This window comes from Malaya genurostris, chromosome 3 (genome assembly GCF_030247185.1).
Source record: "Malaya genurostris strain Urasoe2022 chromosome 3, Malgen_1.1, whole genome shotgun sequence".
NCBI classification, from domain to species: domain Eukaryota; kingdom Metazoa; phylum Arthropoda; class Insecta; order Diptera; family Culicidae; genus Malaya; species Malaya genurostris.
Window position 1 is genome coordinate 51654061 of NC_080572.1, and position 20209 is coordinate 51674269.

The 20209-nt window shown below is 38.9% G+C and overlaps 4 protein-coding genes across 6 annotated transcripts; 2 read left to right on the forward strand and 2 right to left on the reverse strand.

The window, feature by feature from the left end:
• Positions 1-109: 109 nt before the first annotated feature.
• Positions 110-1254, reverse strand: LOC131435304 (signal peptidase complex subunit 3). Of its 2 annotated transcripts, XM_058603012.1 has the most exons (4): positions 1136-1254; positions 873-1033; positions 540-806; positions 110-474 (listed from the first exon to the last, which is right to left on the reverse strand). In XM_058603012.1, exons 2-4 carry the CDS (start codon positions 1013-1015, stop codon positions 345-347), a joined length of 540 nt encoding a protein of 179 aa, XP_058458995.1. In that variant the 5' UTR covers positions 1016-1033; positions 1136-1254; the 3' UTR covers positions 110-344. The 2 variants fall into 2 exon arrangements, with proteins under 2 accessions (XP_058458995.1, XP_058458994.1); XM_058603011.1 differs by having other exon boundaries at positions 873-1245.
• A 2316-nt stretch (positions 1255-3570) lies between these two features.
• LOC131435298 (protein LTV1 homolog) lies at positions 3571-5642 on the forward strand. The gene is made up of 5 exons (XM_058603000.1): positions 3571-3788; positions 3883-4068; positions 4137-4900; positions 4954-5226; positions 5286-5642. The coding sequence occupies exons 1-5, from the start codon at positions 3786-3788 to the stop codon at positions 5539-5541; spliced, it is 1482 nt and encodes a 493-aa protein (XP_058458983.1). The 5' UTR covers positions 3571-3785; the 3' UTR covers positions 5542-5642.
• A 5334-nt stretch (positions 5643-10976) lies between these two features.
• LOC131435306 (protein PET100 homolog, mitochondrial) lies at positions 10977-11712 on the reverse strand. Its single transcript, XM_058603015.1, has 2 exons — positions 11595-11712; positions 10977-11539 (listed from the first exon to the last, which is right to left on the reverse strand). The coding sequence occupies exon 2, from the start codon at positions 11510-11512 to the stop codon at positions 11255-11257; it is 258 nt and encodes an 85-aa protein (XP_058458998.1). The 5' UTR covers positions 11513-11539; positions 11595-11712; the 3' UTR covers positions 10977-11254.
• A 1342-nt stretch (positions 11713-13054) lies between these two features.
• LOC131435295 (testis-expressed protein 10 homolog) lies at positions 13055-16268 on the forward strand. 2 transcript variants are annotated; one of them, XR_009230477.1, is made up of 6 exons: positions 13055-13375; positions 13433-14031; positions 14087-14980; positions 15034-15387; positions 15473-15605; positions 15665-16268. XR_009230477.1 is itself a non-coding variant. In XM_058602997.1 (4 exons), exons 1-4 carry the CDS (start codon positions 13184-13186, stop codon positions 15389-15391), a joined length of 2043 nt encoding a protein of 680 aa, XP_058458980.1. In that variant the 5' UTR covers positions 13055-13183; the 3' UTR covers positions 15392-15433. The 2 variants fall into 2 exon arrangements, 1 of the variants encoding a protein (XP_058458980.1); XM_058602997.1 differs by lacking the exons at positions 15473-15605; positions 15665-16268 and having other exon boundaries at positions 15034-15433.
• The last annotated feature ends 3941 nt before the right edge of the window (positions 16269-20209 follow it).

Below are 20209 nucleotides of genomic sequence, written 5' to 3' on the forward strand. Positions count from 1 at the left end.
AGAGGAAAAAACTTACCTATATAAAATATGATTCGAAATCATAGGATTACAAAACACACTGAATAGACAAAAAACAAATTTCCTACAATAAAATCTACTAAACGACATGTGTCTTTTCTGACAATATTTATTTATTTCCTTCTTCTTAAAATTATGCTCAGTTCAATTATTTTTTATTTGATTCCGATATGTTGACAACCGTTAACAAATCGAACAAAATTATGCTATTGAACTTAAACTCGACGGAGAAATAGAAGGATAATTACTGCCTTTCAGGAAGTTGTGCTCGGTCGCCACAATAAGGACTGCCGGTTCGAGTTACTGACCTTTCCCTACAGGACTGACTAAACCGGAGAAACCATATACGTTTGCGGAAACTTGAAGGAATGGTGCCCCAGAGCAAATATATTCGGCAGCAAACCAGCATTCGGGATAATATTCCACGACAGTGTGAGCGTTACATTGTGATGACCCCTGAAATTAACAACCGAAAAACCATTTCCGTTAGCGATACCCTTCGAAAAAAAAAACATACTTACTTTAAACCATTTCCATCATCCCAGAAATAGTACTTTGTGTTCATGTTCTTGAAATCCAAATTAGCGTTTTCCCCCCGCAGAATTATTTTGTCCCACAACACAACCTGATTCAACTCGTTTTGCTCGGTTTTATATTCTGCCGTCAGGTAAAGAAACAGCTGCTTCACGTTCCAGTTGAATAAACCGTTCAGGTCAGTATTCAAATCGAACGTCAAGAAGCCAAGGTCATTCTTTTCTCGGGAAGCACTAAAGTCTGGAACATTTTTGCTGCGATGAAAAAAAATACGATTTTTTATACATACGTGGTCTTTCCAGATTGGATATGGTACTTACACCAAAACCTTCACGGTGTTAATCCTTGCATTCATCCGATAATCATTGAAAAAAGTGGATGCGAAACAACAGAATGTTAGAAAGGCCAACACACTTAGCGAATACGCCAAGATTGCATTTCCTCGTGTGAGAACAGTGTGCATCTTGTTCTGTGGAACAGCCTAAAAATCCTTCAGATTTACCAATTGAACGTACCAAACGAGCAAGGCGATAGTGTATGTATCTTTTTGAGCGACACCAATAATAGAAAATTAGTAACAAACCGGCTGACAAAATGTAGTTTACGGATTTCTACCGAGATTTTCGTCTGATGCCGCTTGCAAATTGAACAACGACACGAAGCAGCAAAATGTCAAACGTTTGTTAGCCAAATGAAAACAACGTCAACGCAAGATGATGCAGTGGTGTTGGCATCGATAGGGGGCTAAAAACCCACGATGTAGAAATTAATCCTGGTGGCGAGATAGGCTGGTTTCGGTTGTGTTAGTATTTTTTTTTAGAAATTATGACTCGGAATTTTACTGCTGTTTTTGGGAATGTAGCATAATTTTACCACTTATCTAATATTTCCCTAATGATAAATATTTAAAAAAATATGTGTACAGTGATTGCAACTGGACGTGTATCGTTGGATGAGCCTGCAACGGCATATGTTTAAATTTTTGTTTTTCTTATTTTTCTAGGAAAAAATGATAACCACACTGACACATAGAAATATCCGAACATTGTTGAAATTCAAGCTGAAATGCAACAACCGACTGGTTTGGTATAACCCCAAGAAATCCTATCAAAAAGATATCCAGCTCTCACACTTCCCGAAAAAACATTGGCAACATCTTTTTTTTTGCGAACGACAAGTTCGCATCGAATCTCGTACATAGAAGTAGGGAAGAGAAATGTCAAATATGTTGAATGTGATGCCGTGCGATGGCGTTGCTGAACTGAAGATTGCTTCAAGCTGACAGGGTCTGGTAAGACCACTGTTGGACGGTAAAAATCTGCTAACTGAGCAATTTGACACCCAGAAAAATTTTTTGTGACATCAACCTGGTACAGAGTCAAAATAACAATTTTTGTGTAGTTGATTATTTCATGCCACTAGTTTTCTGTTTTAAATCAAAATTTTCGGTTGGAACTATAGATAGAACGAGAGAAAACGTTATGCTTGAAACCAAATATATAATTGGAACAAATGAGTCGGGATCGTACATAGATGCTGCGAGTACGGATACATTTGTGTACGAAATGAAACAGAGGGCCGACCGCAGTCGACTTTGTTGGGGGTACAATCTTAACATCCTCTTCTGCCAACTTTGTATATTCCACAGCTCACAGATTATGTCAAACCACGAAACTTCTGAAAAAAGCTGGAAGACGAACAGTACAACAGTTCCTGAGTTGATATTTCATGATTTATTATGTTCCTTATTTTTATTTTCAATATTTTCAAAGAACGACTCTTCCAAATTTTGGATACCACAAATCGACTTGGAATTTTTTTTTCTGTCGAGGTTTTCAGCAGTCTAGTCGATTCTTGTAAGATTGCAAAATTCTTCTTTTATCTTTTTTCAGTAATACTATTTCAGACTTCAAAATAGTATCATTGAAGAAAGATGTAATTAACATCCGAAATACGTATCTGTACACTCAGGTAAATTGAGTAGTGAAAATCATAAATCTTATGATGCCTAGAAAATCACCAAAATTACCATTTCATAAGATTTATATGAATACTATACCTCTGCAATATACATTTCATCTATCACTATTATAGTTTTCATACAAACAACTTATGAATTCCACAATATATGAGAGAATTCTGGCTCTTGCCCACTTGTACGAGGCGGGCAGATTTCCCCCCAGACGGCTGGCTATGTCTGCCAGCCATTTTGCCGTAATTCTGCCAGAATTCCGGCAAAAGTCTGGCAACAATACAACAACTGTTTCCGGCAGAGAATTTCGCCTATCGGTTATTAACGGTTCTGTTTTATCGGATTCTTGCCATACAAGACTGGCAGTACCGTTTTGAATCGATTCTACATTTTTAGCGTCTTGGTTTTATTTTTTCAATAAAAAGTACATATGAAAGGCAATAGGTTATTGCCCTTCATATATACTAATTATGGAAAATGGTATTGCCAATGACATTGCTTCTCACTACCAAACATACCATATTTCAATCAAATTCATAAGATTCGTGTTTTGTATGTACATGCGGGATTAACGAATATCATATGAAGTCGAATAAAAAAGAAAAAGAAAAAAGAAGGAAGAGAAATAAACAAGACACGTCCCGCATAGCGTTTTGGCTACCTGGGCAGCCATGGCCACTAGACGGCTACCAAAATTGATTCAGTGACGGTTGTCAAATCCAATTTGACAAAACAAAGTCGCCTGTATCTAAGTTAGCCGAGCGTTTTCATCTTCTCACCTTCGCTGAAAATGTCAAAGATTTCAATGTGGAAAAATCCTGGTGGATACGGTTGTATCGTTTGAGTTGTATATCTGGCAGCGGCTAGGCAGTCGGTAACCAGAATGTCTGCCAGCCATATTTTTCCAGCTGGCAGCGTTTAGTCAGCCATCTGGCAGCCATGCGTATGCGGGGTGCGGCGAGATAATGACGCAATTTCGCTTGGACAATTTTGACAGCAGCCGGAATGCAGCCTGCCTTCTGACGGTTGCCAGAATTCCTCACAAGCGGGTGGTAATGATAGAAGAGAAAGTAAACAAAGGCCTTCTGAAAAATCAACCGAGATTTGTATTTGACAATGCTGGCAGTTCTTTCAAAATAAATGTCTGAAGATAAACACGAGTTTGCCCAGCGATAAATTGCACGAGTTTTACTAATTAGGTTTTTAGGGCCTATTTAAAGTGTTTTTGTTCAGAAATTTGAATCATTCCTCATCTTTCAGTATGGTAAGATATAAAACTATAGCGCATTTTAAAAGTGGTAAGAGTGTCTAACCTTAACACTACCGCACTTTGCTCTGTTTTTTTTGTTCACAAACAGGGTAAGAAGAAATTTATCGACAAGAAGAAAGCAGTTACTTTTCGATTGGTGAACCGTAGTCAACAGGATCCACTATTCGTGGACGAAAATGCTCCTCAGCATGTGCTGGTGCCGATATCTGCACCAGAAAGAGATAACCCGCGTTCTTCCGGAATTGCATCCAGAGCATCTGATTTCCCTTGCAAGGTACTAGTTCTTTTTAATAGAAAACTTGACTGTCTTTTTAATAGAAAACTTGACCAATTCATATAAAGGTTGATAAAGAGAAACGCCGCAATGAACAGGCCAAATTCGGAATCTACTTCGACGATGATTACGACTACTTGCAACATCTGCGTGAGCCCGGTCGAAACGAAGTTTATTGGGAACCAGTTCAAACGGCCAAAACGGCGGGCGCAGAAAAGGTCAGCATACAACTGCCCAGTTCAGTATTTGCATCAGAAATAGAAGAGAAAGAAGGTCTGATGACCAAAAAGGCACAACAGAAACCAGGACCACGCCCGGACTGGGATCCGGACGTTGTTGCCGCATTGGACGAGGATTTCAATCACGATGATCCTTCGAATCAGCTTGAGGACAACTTCATGGAACTTGCCATGGGTAGCGGCGGAGACTCGGACGATGAGAATGATGATTTGATTGGTAATGACACCGATGGTGATGAGTACGGAAGTGATATTGATTCCAACGAGGCCGGAATGACCGACGACGATGATGAAAGGCGTGATGGTTTCGGACCACTGAGGTTCGATCGGGAAGAAACCAAATCTAGATTCACGGAGTACTCGATGAGTAGCAGTGTGATTAGAAGAAACGAGCAGCTTTCTCTGCTTGATGATCGATTTGAAAAGTTCTACGAACAATACGATGATCCCGAGCTAGGGGCTTTGGATTGCGAGGACATTGAAGGACACGTAGATATCAACGATGGTGTACTCATGCAATACGCAGAAGAGTATCGGAAGGAGCGAGATGAGAAATATGATATAGCCTACGATAAGCAATGGGATAAGGAACGGTAAATGTATTTAGGTTTTTGACAAATAAATTAGTACTAATCAGTTCTTATAGCATTTTGAAACTGCAAGAGGTGTCTTCTGACGAAGAAGAAATGATTGAACTGGAGGTCGAAGACGAGTCACAGAAAAAATGGGACTGCGAGAGCATTCTTTCAACTTACAGTAACATTTACAATCACCCGAAAATAATTGAGGAACCAAAAAAACACAAAACGGCACCTAAAATAACCATAAATCCTAAAACTGGATTACCCATGAATGTTCTTGGTGCCGATAGTGGTAAATTAACCGAGAAATCTCTTGCTAAGCTGGACCACGAAGAAAGGTTAGTGTGAAATATAATTGATCTTTGATCAGATTCTTTTCATTTTTTCTTATATGTAGCACTGCATCAAAAGTCGGTACCGGACCGAAGTCACTTTGCGCCGGTAGTGTGATTTCTACTTTGAGTGTACTTTCTATACGACCGAAGGATGAATCACCGGAAGAAAAACGCGAACGGAAGAAGTTACTCAAAGAATATCGGTACGAACGAAGGATAGAACGGAAGGCCAATACAGCATGTTTTAAGCAGGAAAAGAAACAGCAAGAAAGAAATCAAATCAATAGTCGAGCCAATGCTGGAGTTAAAATTGTTTAAAAGCTAAATGAAGAGTCGTTTAATCAACTATTAACATGATGGAGTAGATTTTTCTAACGTCTATACTATTAATAGAGAATTAAAATTCTTTTGTTGAGAAAGCTTTGAATTGCGAGTACGGAACATATTTACATGATTATGTGCACCATGACGAATTTTATCAGTTCTTTCGACACACTGGCACACATAGTTCATGCAATTGCAATTCGTCGAACGAATTTAACAATTAAATCCAATGGAAATCCTTGCACTGATAATTCTTCTAGTACTATCCCAAGAACATTTTAAACAATTTAATTTTTTTCATCTGCTTTATGATTCGTCTTCGACTCATCAATGCATTAGCAGTTTATGTTGAAATGCTAATGCCACCTTAAAATGGCATCAGAAGTGCTAGATAATAAATTTGTCTCCAGAGATGTTTATCTCCTCTGTGTGACGAAGAGCAAGCAAAATTTCTCCCCTCGCACTGACAACTTCAACGAGAGCTCTTCTCTTTCACATTTATACACCACTGTTGTGTAAAGTGTACACGCATCATGAGTGCGTTTATTTATTTCCTTTTACCTCTTCCACTGAATCGCACCAAAGTGCTAGAGCATTAGCTAATAAATTCTCTGAGGTGGATGCAGATACTTTCACAGAGGTGTACACGCCGGTGAGCACTCTGCTGTATGGTTTGCGTAGATGAAGCGTGGACACGCAAAATCAGCTAAATAAAACAATTTATCGTAAAATTTTCGGTTTTCCTTGCAAATTTTTCATAGCAAGGCCAGATCTACTCTCTATTAATTGAAGTTCACAGAAGTGTTCGCTCAACATCACGCGCCAGTGGTCACTTGGGTGTATTTAGACGAGAGCGCGTGTGAGCGATTCATGCGAAGAGAATGTGTTTCACTCGCGCCAGCTGCTTTAACCACAAGCACACACTCAAATGCTGTCTATTCGACACTGAGAAGAAGTGCGCTTTCCGCTTTGTGCGGTGCTTCGGTTTTTCCAAGGATTAGTTTGCCGCTCCCCTGATAACGTTGCGCCCGGGGCGAGTGCCCCCTTCGCCCCCTTCCCTAGTGTGAAGGAGCAACTAACCTAACAGATTGCCGGGTCATACTGTGAAGTATTTTTTCTAACTTTTTCTTTTTACTTTTACTATTTATAAATTTTCTTTTTCACTTTTGTTTTTAATTCTTATTACAAGTGCGGGAGACTATTTTACTCCCGTACTAAAAATATGAATATTGAGTACAGTGGGGGTGTCTCGGAGGAAGGTGAAATTTCAATGAACGAAGAACGTTTAGAAACCGAGTCTGAATCGGTGATGCCGCCATCTCTCACTCCGATACCTCCATCTCCCTCTGAGATGTTACCTCCTCGTTGAAAAGTTTACCAAGACGATGGCTCGGGGGGTATACATCCGGCCCAAATCCAAGTCTCTCAGAGTCCTGAATAGTGCCGGGACCTGACAAAACATTACTCGGCAATAAAATCAATTGACAAGGTTTCGCCAAACAAGTTACGCGTTGTGTGCGACCTGAAGCAAGCAAACGAGATTGTTACCAGCGAGTAGTTCACGAGGGAGTACCGCGTGTTCGTCCCGTCTAATGTGGTGGAGATCGACGGTGCGGTCCGTGACGAAAGTCTGACGATCGAAGATCTGATGAAGGACGGGGTTGGCCGTTTCAAAAACCCCGGTGTGCCCTACGTACATACAGCGTGCGGAGAAATTGAAGTGATCCGTGAAAGAAAGCTCTAAACGTTCCGTTCAACCCTGAGAACCCGTTTGCACTCTTGTCAGTTGAAGAGGATACCTTTGACGACCCAGGCGAAGGACCTTTCTACATGCAGGTTAAAGGAAGCAGGAAAAGACAAAATCTGGCTTCTCCTAAGCTTTCTCGTAAAGGCCTCAGACTGTCCTCTTCGTCACAAAATGATCAGATAAAAACGAAAAGTTCTGACTCAAAACCGAAGCAAACACCTCCTGGTTTCAAAAACCTTAGAGATGATAAGGAGTACCCAGCACTTCCAGGGGTATCAAAAAACCCGAATGACCCCAAATCACAACCAGAAAATCAAACAAACGCTGGATTATTGAATTTTTTCTGATATCGTGCACTGGATATTAACAGCCTTCAATATAACTGATCCTCTAAAAGGCCTCCTAACTGCTCTACTCCCAACAGTAAGGAAATTTTTAAAACAGTTGACTGAACAATGACCCCTCCTTGCAGCGATCGTATCTTTTGATGGATAATTTACCAATGAGAATCGAAGATATGATCATTGTGCTTCAGTGGAATTGCAGAAGTATCATCCCAAAACTTGATTCAAACACTTAATACACACTCGTTACTGCGATGTATTCTCCTTGAGTGAAACTTGGATGACTTCTAACATTAACCTCGACTTCCATAATTTCAACATAATCCGCTTGGATCGAAAAGACTCTTAGGGAGGGGTTCTCTTAGGGATCAAAAAGTGGTATTCATTTTATCGTACCGACACCGGGAATTGGAGTTGTTGCTTGCCAAATTAATATTAAAGGCAAAGATCTATGTATAGCTTCCATCTACATTGCTCCCAGAGTCTTGCAGACATCATAGAACTTCTTCCTTCACCTCGGTTGGTTTTAGGGGACTTTAACTCGCATGGTACAGGATGGGGCTTTTTATATGATAACCGTTCTTCGTTAATCCAATTTGACAATTCTAAACACGGGAGAAATATCATGGAACCCTAGACCGCCAGCACAACCAAGTGCGCTGGATTTATCCCTTTGCTCGGAGGAAGAATATACATTTTTGGCTGGCTTGATTCTCGACACCGCATTTTAAGCTCAGAAGAAATGAGTACCTATTATGCGTGTTCCCAACCCATGGTGGGACAAAGAGTGCTCAGAGCTGAAAACGAAAAAAGCTTCAGCCTTCATCTCGTTCAGAAGGAACGGAACCCCAAATAATTATCGGAAATACGCGACGCTAGAACTTCAAATGAAAAGTCTGATTAAAGCTAAGAATCGCGGTTACTAGCGAAATTTTGTTGACGAATTAACGAGAGAAACAGCAATGAGCACTCTGTGGAATACGGCACGTCGCATGTGCAATCGAAATCACGCGAACGAAAGCGAGGAATATTCTAACCGCTGGATATTCGATTTCGTTAAACAAGTATGTCCCGATTCTGTTCCGGAAAAGAAGATATCCCACGTCGTGACTTCGAATACATCGTTTTCGATGGTAGAGTTCTCACTTGTCACTCTTGTGTAACAATAGAGCCCCGAGGTTAGACAGAATTAAATTCAACTTGTTGAAAAATTTGCCTGACTGCCAAAAGGCGCTTGTTGAATTTATTCAGCAAGTTCCTCGAGGGCAATATTATTCCACACGAATGGAGACAAGTAAGGGTTATCGCCATTCAAAAACCTGAGAAACCAGCCTTCGATCACAATTGCTATGCTTTCCTGTATTCAGAAATTGATTCTCTTCCATCGAGACAATTGGGTCGAGACAAATGGATTGCTTTCAGGTACACAATTTGAGTTCCGCAGGGGCAAAGGAACGAACGATTGTCTAGCGTTGCTCTCAACTGAAATTCAAATGCACTTGCTCGTAAAGAACAAATGGCATCAGTTTTCCTCGATTCCTTGATGAATGTATTAACACATCTTGCACGCTAAGACATATTGCCGACGACAGCGTTGTGTCTATTATAGGACCCAAAGCTGCCGATCTCCAACGACCATTACAAGATACCCTCGACAACTTATCGACATGATCTATTCAAATGGTTATCGAGTTCTCTACGTAGAAAACTGAGCTGGTTGTATTTTCAAGTGAGAACAAGCACAACTATAGCTTCAACTAAGTGGTGAAACCATAGCTCAAGTCTTCACATTTAAATATCTTGGGGTCTGGTTCGACTTCATAGGTATCTGGGGATGTCACATTAGGTATCTGAAACAAAAATGCCTACAGAAAATCAATTTCCTTCGTACAATAGCCGGAACTTTGTTGGGCTCTGATCAGGTTGTACAAAACGACGATATTGTCAGTAATGGAATATGGATGTTTCTGTTTCCGCTCCGTTGCGAATATTTATATTTTGATTACATGGCTCAGAATATAAATCCTTCTTCGTTTGTTCCCAACCGTGTTCATTTTGTGGATACTTCTAATTCTACTGTGTTTTTGACACATCCATGAAAGAAGAAATTCGTGGAATCCCGGATCCTGTACTTTGACGGATCATATCTCGACGGGTCCACTAGCCTCGGTATATTCAATGTAAATTTTACCGCTTCCTATAAATTCAGTGATCCGGCTCCAGTTTACTCCAGAACTAGCTGCAATTCAGTATACCCTTGAGATCATTGACTCTCTGCCCACAGAATGTCATTGTATCGGACAGTCTCAGCTCCATTGAAGCTCTCCGTTTTGTGAAGCCTAGAAAGCACTCATCGTATTTCTTGGATAAAATACGGGAATAATTGAGTACTTTATCTGCAAAATCATACCAGATTACCTTGGCTGGGGTTCCCTCACATTGTTCCATACGGGGCAAAGAGAGGGCGGACTCATTAGCCAAGGCGGGTGCACTAGAAAGTGATATCTACGAAAGACCAATCTGGTTCAATGAATTTTTCAGTTGCTGTCGTCAGATAACTCTACCAGCTGACAAAAGACATGGAATAGTGGAACTCTGGGACGATGGTTATACTCAATAGCGGCCCTTACACGAGTCATTAAAAATGCCATTACTAAAAAATAATATCATTTTAATGAACGTGTAATGGTGTAGTAATGACGAGATTTCTATCAAATTTGAAATACATCATTACTTAGTCATCATTAAAAATGACAAAAATAATGCTCGTGTAAGGGCCGCTAATAATTCCACAAGTATCGACGAAACCTTGGTTCCGGGGGTTACACGTGAGCCGAGACTATATTCGTGTAATGTTAAGGCTTATGTCTAATCACTATATGTTCAGCGCTTGCGGTGAGGGTTATCATGACATCGAGCATGTTGTTTGGATGTGTGCCGAGTATTGTGATGCCAAGTCCCAAATCATAGGTTCCCTTCGGCCCCGAGGTATACCATCCTTCGTACCAGCCCGCGACGCCTTGGCAACTCGAAATTTTCCTTATATGACTTTCATCTATAACTTCTTGAAAACTATCAATGCTCTCTCTCTCTCTCTCTCTCTCTCTCTCTCTCTCTCTCTCTATTCTACAACTCTTTCGCACTCTTCTTTACGCTGCTGAAAGTATGACCTGTATAAACGATGCTTCGGAGCATGCACCTGCCTTAAACTGACTGAGTTGCTGAAAACTACCCAAAAACGCCACATCAACGCCAGAGCACACCATCAAAGCATCCCAGCCAAGGATAATCTTTCTTGTTACAATCTGAAAAACGTGAAGATCCAGAAAACTGAAAAGTTTGTGCCACAAACGAATAATGTATTTTAATTCAAAATCAATATTTTGTAAATCCCACCCTCGTCACATTCCTTCACTAATTCTAGGGGAGTATGCCGCCCCCTTAATACGACATCCCTTCTTCTCCAATAACAACAAGACAATCGTTAAGCTAAAGCAAATGAGCCAAATAAAAAATGTATGAAAAAATAAATAAATTTGTCTCTCGAACATAACAGTTACCATTGTAATAAGCTCAAATTTTATATAACAAACACAAATAATAATTATTTACAAAATTATTGAGCTTGTTTCTTCTCTCGCTTTTCCAGTTCTTCCAAAGCGTTAAGCAGTTCGATGTCCTTTTTTTCGCGTATCGATCGAATGCATTCGTTTAAATCATCTCGGTACTGTTTGTTCTCGGGTGGAAAAATGTTCCGTTTCGTCTCGGTCACCCATTTTTCGAAATACTCCGGTTGATTAAACCAGTGGAACATCGCCACCGGGAAGGTCATATACATGGCCATCTTACCAACCTCTAGCACCCAACCGCCCATTCCGGTGGAACGTCCAAACTAATAGAACTTGAACAGAATTCAAATATGATTTAATTTGGTGAAATAGGATACAATTACTTACATTTTCTAGTTATATAAAACTGATGTGGCTGGAATGAAAATATGTTTGTTTACAATATATTGTCAGCTTATAATGTTGGTGTCTGTTTGACACTATGAAACTGACAGCATTCTGTTAGTTGATTTATGCCCCGTTCACACTTCTGCTGGCTGCCAGCATGCTGGTGTCAGTGTACTGCTCTCTTAGGAAAAAAACGTTCAACGGTGGTCCTTCGTTGGTCTAATACTTTGGATCATTGGACCACAGTTGAACGTTTTTTCCTAAGAGGGCAGTACACTGACACCAGCATGCTGGCAGCCAGCAGAAGTGTAAACGGGGCATTATTAGTGATGTCTGATTTTTCGAATTAATCGATTATTAGGTATTCGATTAATAAAAGGGGAGTCGATTAGTGTAATCGATTACTATAAAGCATTATTCGATTAATGCAATTAATCGATCAAATTATTCTAAACAGAATCAGAACTGCCAAATGAAAATCTGTGTTGAATATCAAATCTTTACATTGTAACCATGGTAACCGTGGGTAGAATGGATCAGCCGAGCTTGGTGCTGACCAAAGCAGGAAACGTACTTACAGTAAAACAGAGTTCAGAGTGAAAGTTCAGCCGATTTCTCACTTGTACTCTAAAAGAGTCCTTTTGACTAACTACAAGTATCATTCTCGCTTTTGATTTGCCAATATTGGTTACCAGCTCGGCTTCGCTTCTCGCGCCCACTATGTCTCTAGCCTACACTCAGGCAAATTGAGTAGTGAAAATCATAAGGCAAATCTTATGATGCATCAAAAATCACTAAAATCATCATTTCAGAAGATTAATATGAAAAATATACCTCTGCAGTATACATCTCATCTATCACTATTATAGTTTTCATACGAACAACTTATGAATTCCACAGTATATGAGAGAAGTTATGTTTGTCATAGAAATTTCGCACAATGTTCCTAAAAATTTCGTATGAATTTCATAAGGCGTTTTATTGGAATTCAAATTTTCGTGACTTCATAAGGCAATCTTATGATTCGCATACAATATTCTTGTGGCTAAAAACCATACGAAATCATTATGAAATTCCATATATTTTTTGCCTGAGTGTACGGCTAAACGTTATCTACTAAGGCTGTGAACCATTTCGAGGTTAACTTTAACTTTTGGTTCACTTTTTTCAGTGTCGGAAAATAACCATCGATCTGTCAAAAATAACCATGCTCTCGAACAGATGCTATTTTGACAACATCAAAATAACCACTCAAGTGTCAGATGTCAACCAAAAGTTAAAATTAACTGCGAAATGGTTCACAGCCTAATTGATATAAATCTCGATTAATTGATTGCTATTAATCGATTAGCTCGATTAGTGGCACTGTCGTTAATCGATTACAAATACTCGATCAGTTTAGCCTTTTAATCGATTATTTTGATTAATCGAGTAAAAAAATACATCACTAGGCATTATCGATGAAAATTCGGTCATCAAAATACACGTGCAGTTGTTTTGAATTCACCGTCCATACGATATACCCGATATTCCTAACACAATTTCAGTAGTTTCAGCCTAGAACGCTATTCATATTATTTAAATCAAAAATGGGTGGAAATTCCAGGAAATTTAAGAAGGCCGAAAAGAGTAAAATTAAATTGAAAGGAGCAAAACTTCCAAAAGGCACGAATGTAACGAAAACCAATTTTAAAGTGCGGAAAATTGTACTGCCTGATCAGATCAAACAGCGCAATCTGACCGATGCGATCGTTTTGTCTAACCGAAGTTTAACAGTGAAGGTGAAGAAAATTACTAAATGCTCTCTTATCTTCATACGTACATGATTTGATTTACAGGATTGTTTGGCAAAACTGAAACACACTAATCACACTGCTAAATGTGACGGCCTTCGAGGACTTCGAGAAATTCTTTCAAAACTGTCAACCGAGGTGACGGACAAATATCTCAGTACTGCCATCAAGTCGGTAGTAAGTCTTTCGATTGATCTGGAAAGGGAGGTACGGCGGGACTGCTACAAAACATTAGCACTATTGTTTGCGTCTGCTGGACAGGGAAATATTTTTCCATTTTTTGATGTTCTATTATCGTTTCTACGTTGTACCATGACGCACATTCAACCCCGAATTCAAGAAGATTCGTTACTTCTGTTAGATACATATTTACAATATCTACCGCAACTGGTGCTACTGAATAGAGACAAAATTTTTCCGCAATTTCTGGATATGATTTCCAAGCTCAGAAACGAATCGAAACCCGAACGGACACTCACGCTTAGTTTGAACAAACAATCCACCAGCACGAAATGGCGATCGAGAGTCTTAATGCGGTTAATTGGTATGCTGAAAATTTTAATAGATCAAAAAATGCAAGGAGATGAACGAAGTCTTGAACACCAAACGCAAAAGCCAATGAATACAGTGGAAGAGAATAATCCGTAAAGTATAAAGGTTGTGTGCATAAATTTTATAATAATAGCTTCTTTCCTACAGGTTTGTTACAAAAACTTCGGCAATTATGACTCGAAATGTAATAGTGAACCACATCTATGATGTCAAATGCGCATCACACTATTCTTTAGTCCGTTATCGACTCCATGAACCCTGCTCTCTCCCGTTTTTGTTCCGTAAATCAATAGGAGAAGGAAAGATAACTTTGTCCGACCAGATTGACGAGGGACGTAAGCTTAAAACATACGTGCAGATGCTCATGCCGCTATTGTTTGAGTCCTGGCTGGAAGTTCGTCCGGTTTCAAGCCAAGGCGAATCAGCCGAACATGGCCTTTCAAATGAAGGTGCGACAACGCTTAATTTGTTGCTTGATATTGTGATTCAACTGTGGGATTTGGTGATTCTATACGGCCGTGAAACCAACAATTCCGATATGACACAATGGCTTCGCGGACAATATACCGCACAATTTAATGATCACATTATCAAGGGATTTCCATATTATCAGAATGCTTCCGCTTCTGGTAGCAAATCTCGCTCGAAAGAACATCCTCAAAATAATGAAGTTCGAGAACGGAATGTGGATGAAAAATGTTACCAGCAAAATTTTAATATATGCTATTTGTATTGCTGTCTCAACGAAAATTTCCGGTCTGATCGCAGTAAAAATTACGAGAAAGTTGTCAACTATGCAGAACACTGCATTAACAGCTGGAAATTTCAATCGCCGGAACTCAATGCCCAATTACTGAAAATTCTTCGCTATATGCTATTAGATACTAACTGTGCGACTGTTAATCAAAACACTCGAGGATTACTGAAAACTCTACTCGAAGTTTACATTCAGGCCAAACTCTCACAGGAAACCAGAAACCACATACTTATTCTGTTTTGTGATATAATAGTTCAGAACGATAGACTCTGGCGGGAGTATGGGTAAGTCTTGATAGTAAGTAATTATCGATTTCACTAATTTCTCGTTTCTGTAGCCAAGAAATATTCACTCTATGGTTACGAATGCTTCCAAATCTGCTCAACAAGCCATCGATAGATGTAAATGTACTGAAAGCGTTGCTGTGTCTTGCAAAGCAGAAAAATGTGGTATTTGTACAAAGTTTGGAAGAAAACATAGAAGGCATTATGCGCAATCTACCACAGATCAGAGTGACTAACGAACAGCGCGAGAATGAAGGAAAAATTCTCATTATAAATTTGATATTTTGGATCGAAAACCGAGATGTATTAAATAAGTTACTGGACAAGCAAAGAATCAAAGAAATTGCTCTAAACGACGAATTGAAAACCTATTTTCAGAATACATTACAGTCACGGTTCAAATATTTGTAATATAACTACTCTTTAATATACTGCAATTTTACAAATGGTTAATATTTCCGTTTCATATGTATATGTGCGTTTATTCTACAGAAAAATCCTCACAAAACCAAGTTCGGTTGTGTAATCTCTGGAGATCTGGGCGATCAGTCAGTATCAACGACATGATGCTTTTAATGAACAAACGAATAATTCTTACCGCTCGAGAATGTTACCTGTTGAATCTGTAATTTTGTATTCGTTTTAATGCTTGATATTGAAATGCTATTAACTTTATTACAACAGATAGCGAAGCGGTTAAATCAACTATCCAACTCCTGGCAGATATTCCAGGCAGAGCTGCTAAATGTCACTATCAACGAGCAACTTTGCACGACGAAGATTGGAAAGTTTATGTCACTGGGCTGCTGCCAACCAGGCTCTACCAATCATCATATATTGAGTATCTGAGAGCCGATCTGTCATGACTTAAATTCTCTTGATATTATACTCACCAGGACGCTCATTGATTGCCGATGCGATTGATATTATCTTCATTTCTCCTGTCACTGCTTGATTACGATGTGACTAAATATTAATCAAGCAGCATAAACATTGAATTAAATTAATGTACACCAATAAATTCCGAAATCCGATGACTTTTTAAAAGAACAATTAACTTTATCATTTCATGTTTATGTTAGAATGGAATTTTTTTACTTCAACAGGGAATATGAGAATGAGAGAGAGAACAAAAAAATGCGTCACCTGTCTTTGACTGAGTATACTTCTACTTGGTCACTGAACTATCGAGTATCTCATTTGACAGACACTTTGACCGTACCGATTACAGTTGACGATGATTTTAGTCAGTCTGTCAAGGTCATTTGAGATGACTGACAATTTGCAGCTCTGATCCCAGGTAAAATTTTGCGCATCTGCATACTGGAAATGCTTCAATGCGTGTTAAATTTCCCTGATCCCCACGGTAGTGATCACTTGCCGATTTTGGTTTCAATATCCACTGGTGCACATACATCGACATCTGTCGATATGACATATGATCTCACGAAAAACATCGACTGGAATTCCTACTCGATCGTGATATCCAAATCTCTCAAAATGAAACAACCAGATTCGCTAGAAGAAAAATACAAATCCCTAGCTGACTTGATCCTCAGTGCCGCGCTTCAAGCCCAGACCAAACGAGTACCCCATGGTGGGACAAAGAATGCTCTGAAATGTATAAAATTATCTCTTGCCCTTTTATCATGCAATAACAATGCCCCTGGGTACGATAAAATCAAATTTAACTGATGTAAAAATCATCCCAATATCGCGAAAAAGCGTTTGTTGAACTTATTTAACAAGTTTGTCGAACAGAACTTTGTCCCCCAAGACTGGAGACAAATTAAAGTTATTGCTATTCAGAAACTGGGCAAACCAGCCTCCGATCACAACTCGTATCGGCCGATTGCAATGCTTTCCTGTATTCGAAAACTGTTGGAAAAAATGTTTCTGTTTCGTCTCGACAAATGGATGGAAACAAGCCATTTGCTTTCAGACCCACAATTTGGCTTCCGTAAAGGCAAAGGGTTGGCGGTTCAATGCATAGGGCACTGGTCTTATAAACCTGGAAGGATTCGTAGTTTCAGTAAAATCGTAGCACCAGCCATTCAATGGTTCCGTACACATTGAATCGGCTGCGAAGTCTGTGGAAACAGAAGGTCAAATTTCACTACAGGAATGTAATACCAAGGCTTTGCTTGAAGGCAAAGGAACGAACGATTGCCTTGCGCTGCTTTCCACAGAAATTCAAATGGCATTTGCTCACAAGAAACAAATGGAATTAGTATTCTTAGAAATAAAGGGGGCTTTTGAATCAGTTTCCATAAAATTTCTCTCGGAGAAACTGCATAAGCATGGTCTTTCCCCACTTTTAAACTACTTTTCACACAACTTATTGGGCCGTATGAATAAAATGTAGTAAAGTCTGTTGTTTGTAGTATCTTCTCAAAAAACAAAGTCCACAGAGTATAACGCGGTTTGGTATGAAAAAAAAACAATTTCGAACATGTAGTTAATGCTACTTCCGAATTTAAGCATTTGCTGCATACCGTATCGACATAGAGCCGGAAAAGCTGACATAAGCATGCACAAAGCAAGAAACGTACTTACATCTGTAAAAATGCCACTTTTTAAATTTCTGTACTTCACTTTATCAGCAAACACACGAGTAGCAACCTCTAGAGCTACCTATCGAAAACTTGTAGTAAATACTACAGTTTGTAGCATGTTTTGACAGTAACGTGATCCACACGTAGCATTTACTACCGAAATTCAAGCATGCTACGTTTTATTCATGTCCAAGTGCATGTTTTTTCACATGAAGACTCGACTACCTCACGAATTAGCCAAGGGCTCATGCCGCAGCCCCCTTCTTTACAACTTTTATGTTAATGACATCGATAAATGTCTTGAAAACTCTTGCACGATAAGGATACTTACAGATGATGGTGTGCTATCACACAGGAGCCAAGTTTACAGATCTGCAAGGACCATTACAAACTAACTTGGACACTTTGTCTACATGAGCTCTACAGGTGGGTAACGAATTCTCCACGGAGAAAACTGAGCTGGTAGTATTTTCTAGGAAGCATGAACCTGCACAACTACAGCTTCATCTAATGGGTCAAACCATAGCTCAGGTTTTAGCATTTAAGTATATCGGAGTCTGGTCGATTCCAAGGGTACCTGTGGATGTCACATTAGGTATCTGAAAAGAAAATGCCATAACAGAATCAACTTTCTCCGTACAGTAACCGGAACTTGGTGGGGAGCTCACCCAACAAATCTTATAAGGCTGTACCAAACAACGATATTATCAGTGATGGAGTATGGATGTTTCTATTTCCGTTCCGCCGCGAAAATACATTTCATCAAGCTGGTGAGAGTCCAGTATCATTGTTTGCGTATGCAATCGACTCATACGAGGAGTCTCGAGGTGCTGACGGGAATTCTTCCGTTGAAAACCCGTTTTTGGGATCTCTCACATCGACAACTCATTCGATGTAGTGTCTTAAATCCGTTGGCTATCGATAACTTTGAACGGCTAGTCGAGCTTAATTCTCAGACCCAATTTATGACATTGTATTTTGATTTCATGTCACATAACAATAATTTTTTTTAATAACTATTTGAGTTAAAGTTAATGAGTTAAAATTAAATTATTAAGATTTAAATTGGGTGTTCAGCCACAAGTGGTGACTTTTCAGCCTTATTATATACATAATTTGGATATTACCATGAAAACATCATTTGCTTCCGCCATTCTGTGATTTTTATGTAGGGAAAATTGTAAACCTACTTGTATTGTGTAATAGGGAAAAGGAACTTATATACTAACTTAGTAGTCTGCGATTTCTTATGTATTATTTGAATATGACCCCTCGATGAGCTCGGTTCACTGTCAGTTTTAGCCTTTTGAAGCGTCGTTTGGAAAAATATCAAGTTACAGTATGAACGATATTGAGCATTTTTTCTTTATATACAGTGATTCTTACAATAAGAAAGTGAAAAATTATTTAGAACCATTGCCTTGAATTTTTTTGTTTGTTATTGCCTCATCCCATGAAGCATTAAAGTCAGTTGTGGCAAGAAATCACTTTGTGCTGAATGGAAACATATTTTTGCTTCCTTTCTAACTTGTATTGTTTCTATGCCATTCCATGGAACCATTCGACGCTTTTTAACGGGGGGCCAATAAAATTACATTATTACTGAACCAACTGGTTCACGATTACTGACCCAGCATTTTTCAATGAATGATATGGGACATTGTAATCTTGAGTTTATCTTTGTACAGGGAGCGAATCCATTCAATTGAAGATTGCATCGATTTTTGTCGGAATTTGCTTATAATATTATGTGACATTACATCTAATGGTTCTATATTTGTTATTCTATATAACTGATTTGTACTAAACCAGGGAGAACACTTAAAAATCATTTTCAGAATTTTATTCTGAATCCTTTGAAGCATTTTCTTCCTGGTAGAAAAACAACTTGACCAAATTGGTACTGCATAAAGCATGGCCGACGACACGACCAGGCACTCCGAAGAAAAATCAGCATTAAAACTGTTCGCTAACGATTCACCGCCAGTTACCACAAATCTAGCGACCCCTTGTAAATGATAAAAATAATCTTCTCGAGCAACACTGTTTAAGTTGCTATGGACTAGTTACAAAGGAACCCCAAAACAAATAAACATGTTTTGAAAGTGGTGGAATAGTTCTATCAGTGTTAAACCACAGACTAACAGACAGGACACTCAAATTAGATTCTTCAATCATTTTAACTGTCATTTCGAATATTCCTTTATTTGGGACAGTACTCACATGTGTCATGATGGCGCCACGTTACCCTATCAAAAACATCCTGTCTGTCATCTAGACTGTGTTTATTTTTTTCATTTACCAACAGAGTTGCCATTTATACAGAATTACCTGTAATGTATTGATATGTATTTGCATTTGTATGCGAATTTCATGCAGGATACAGATTTAATACATATTGCCAAAACTATATACAAAATTGTGCCTACCTCTCATCCTTCAACGCAATACAAAATCAAACCCGTTTAGTGGCAATATTTACTTGCTTCTGATCTGCCGCCACTTAATTTCGGGTGAAAATTACCAACACAATAAAAAATAGTCTAGATGAACAATGTTGAGAAAAATAAATGGTTACCTTCCAACATCGCTAAAAAGTTTAATATATTATTAACGTAATATAATAATTTACTGTGACGATTCATTTCCAAATATTATGATAAAATCCGGCATC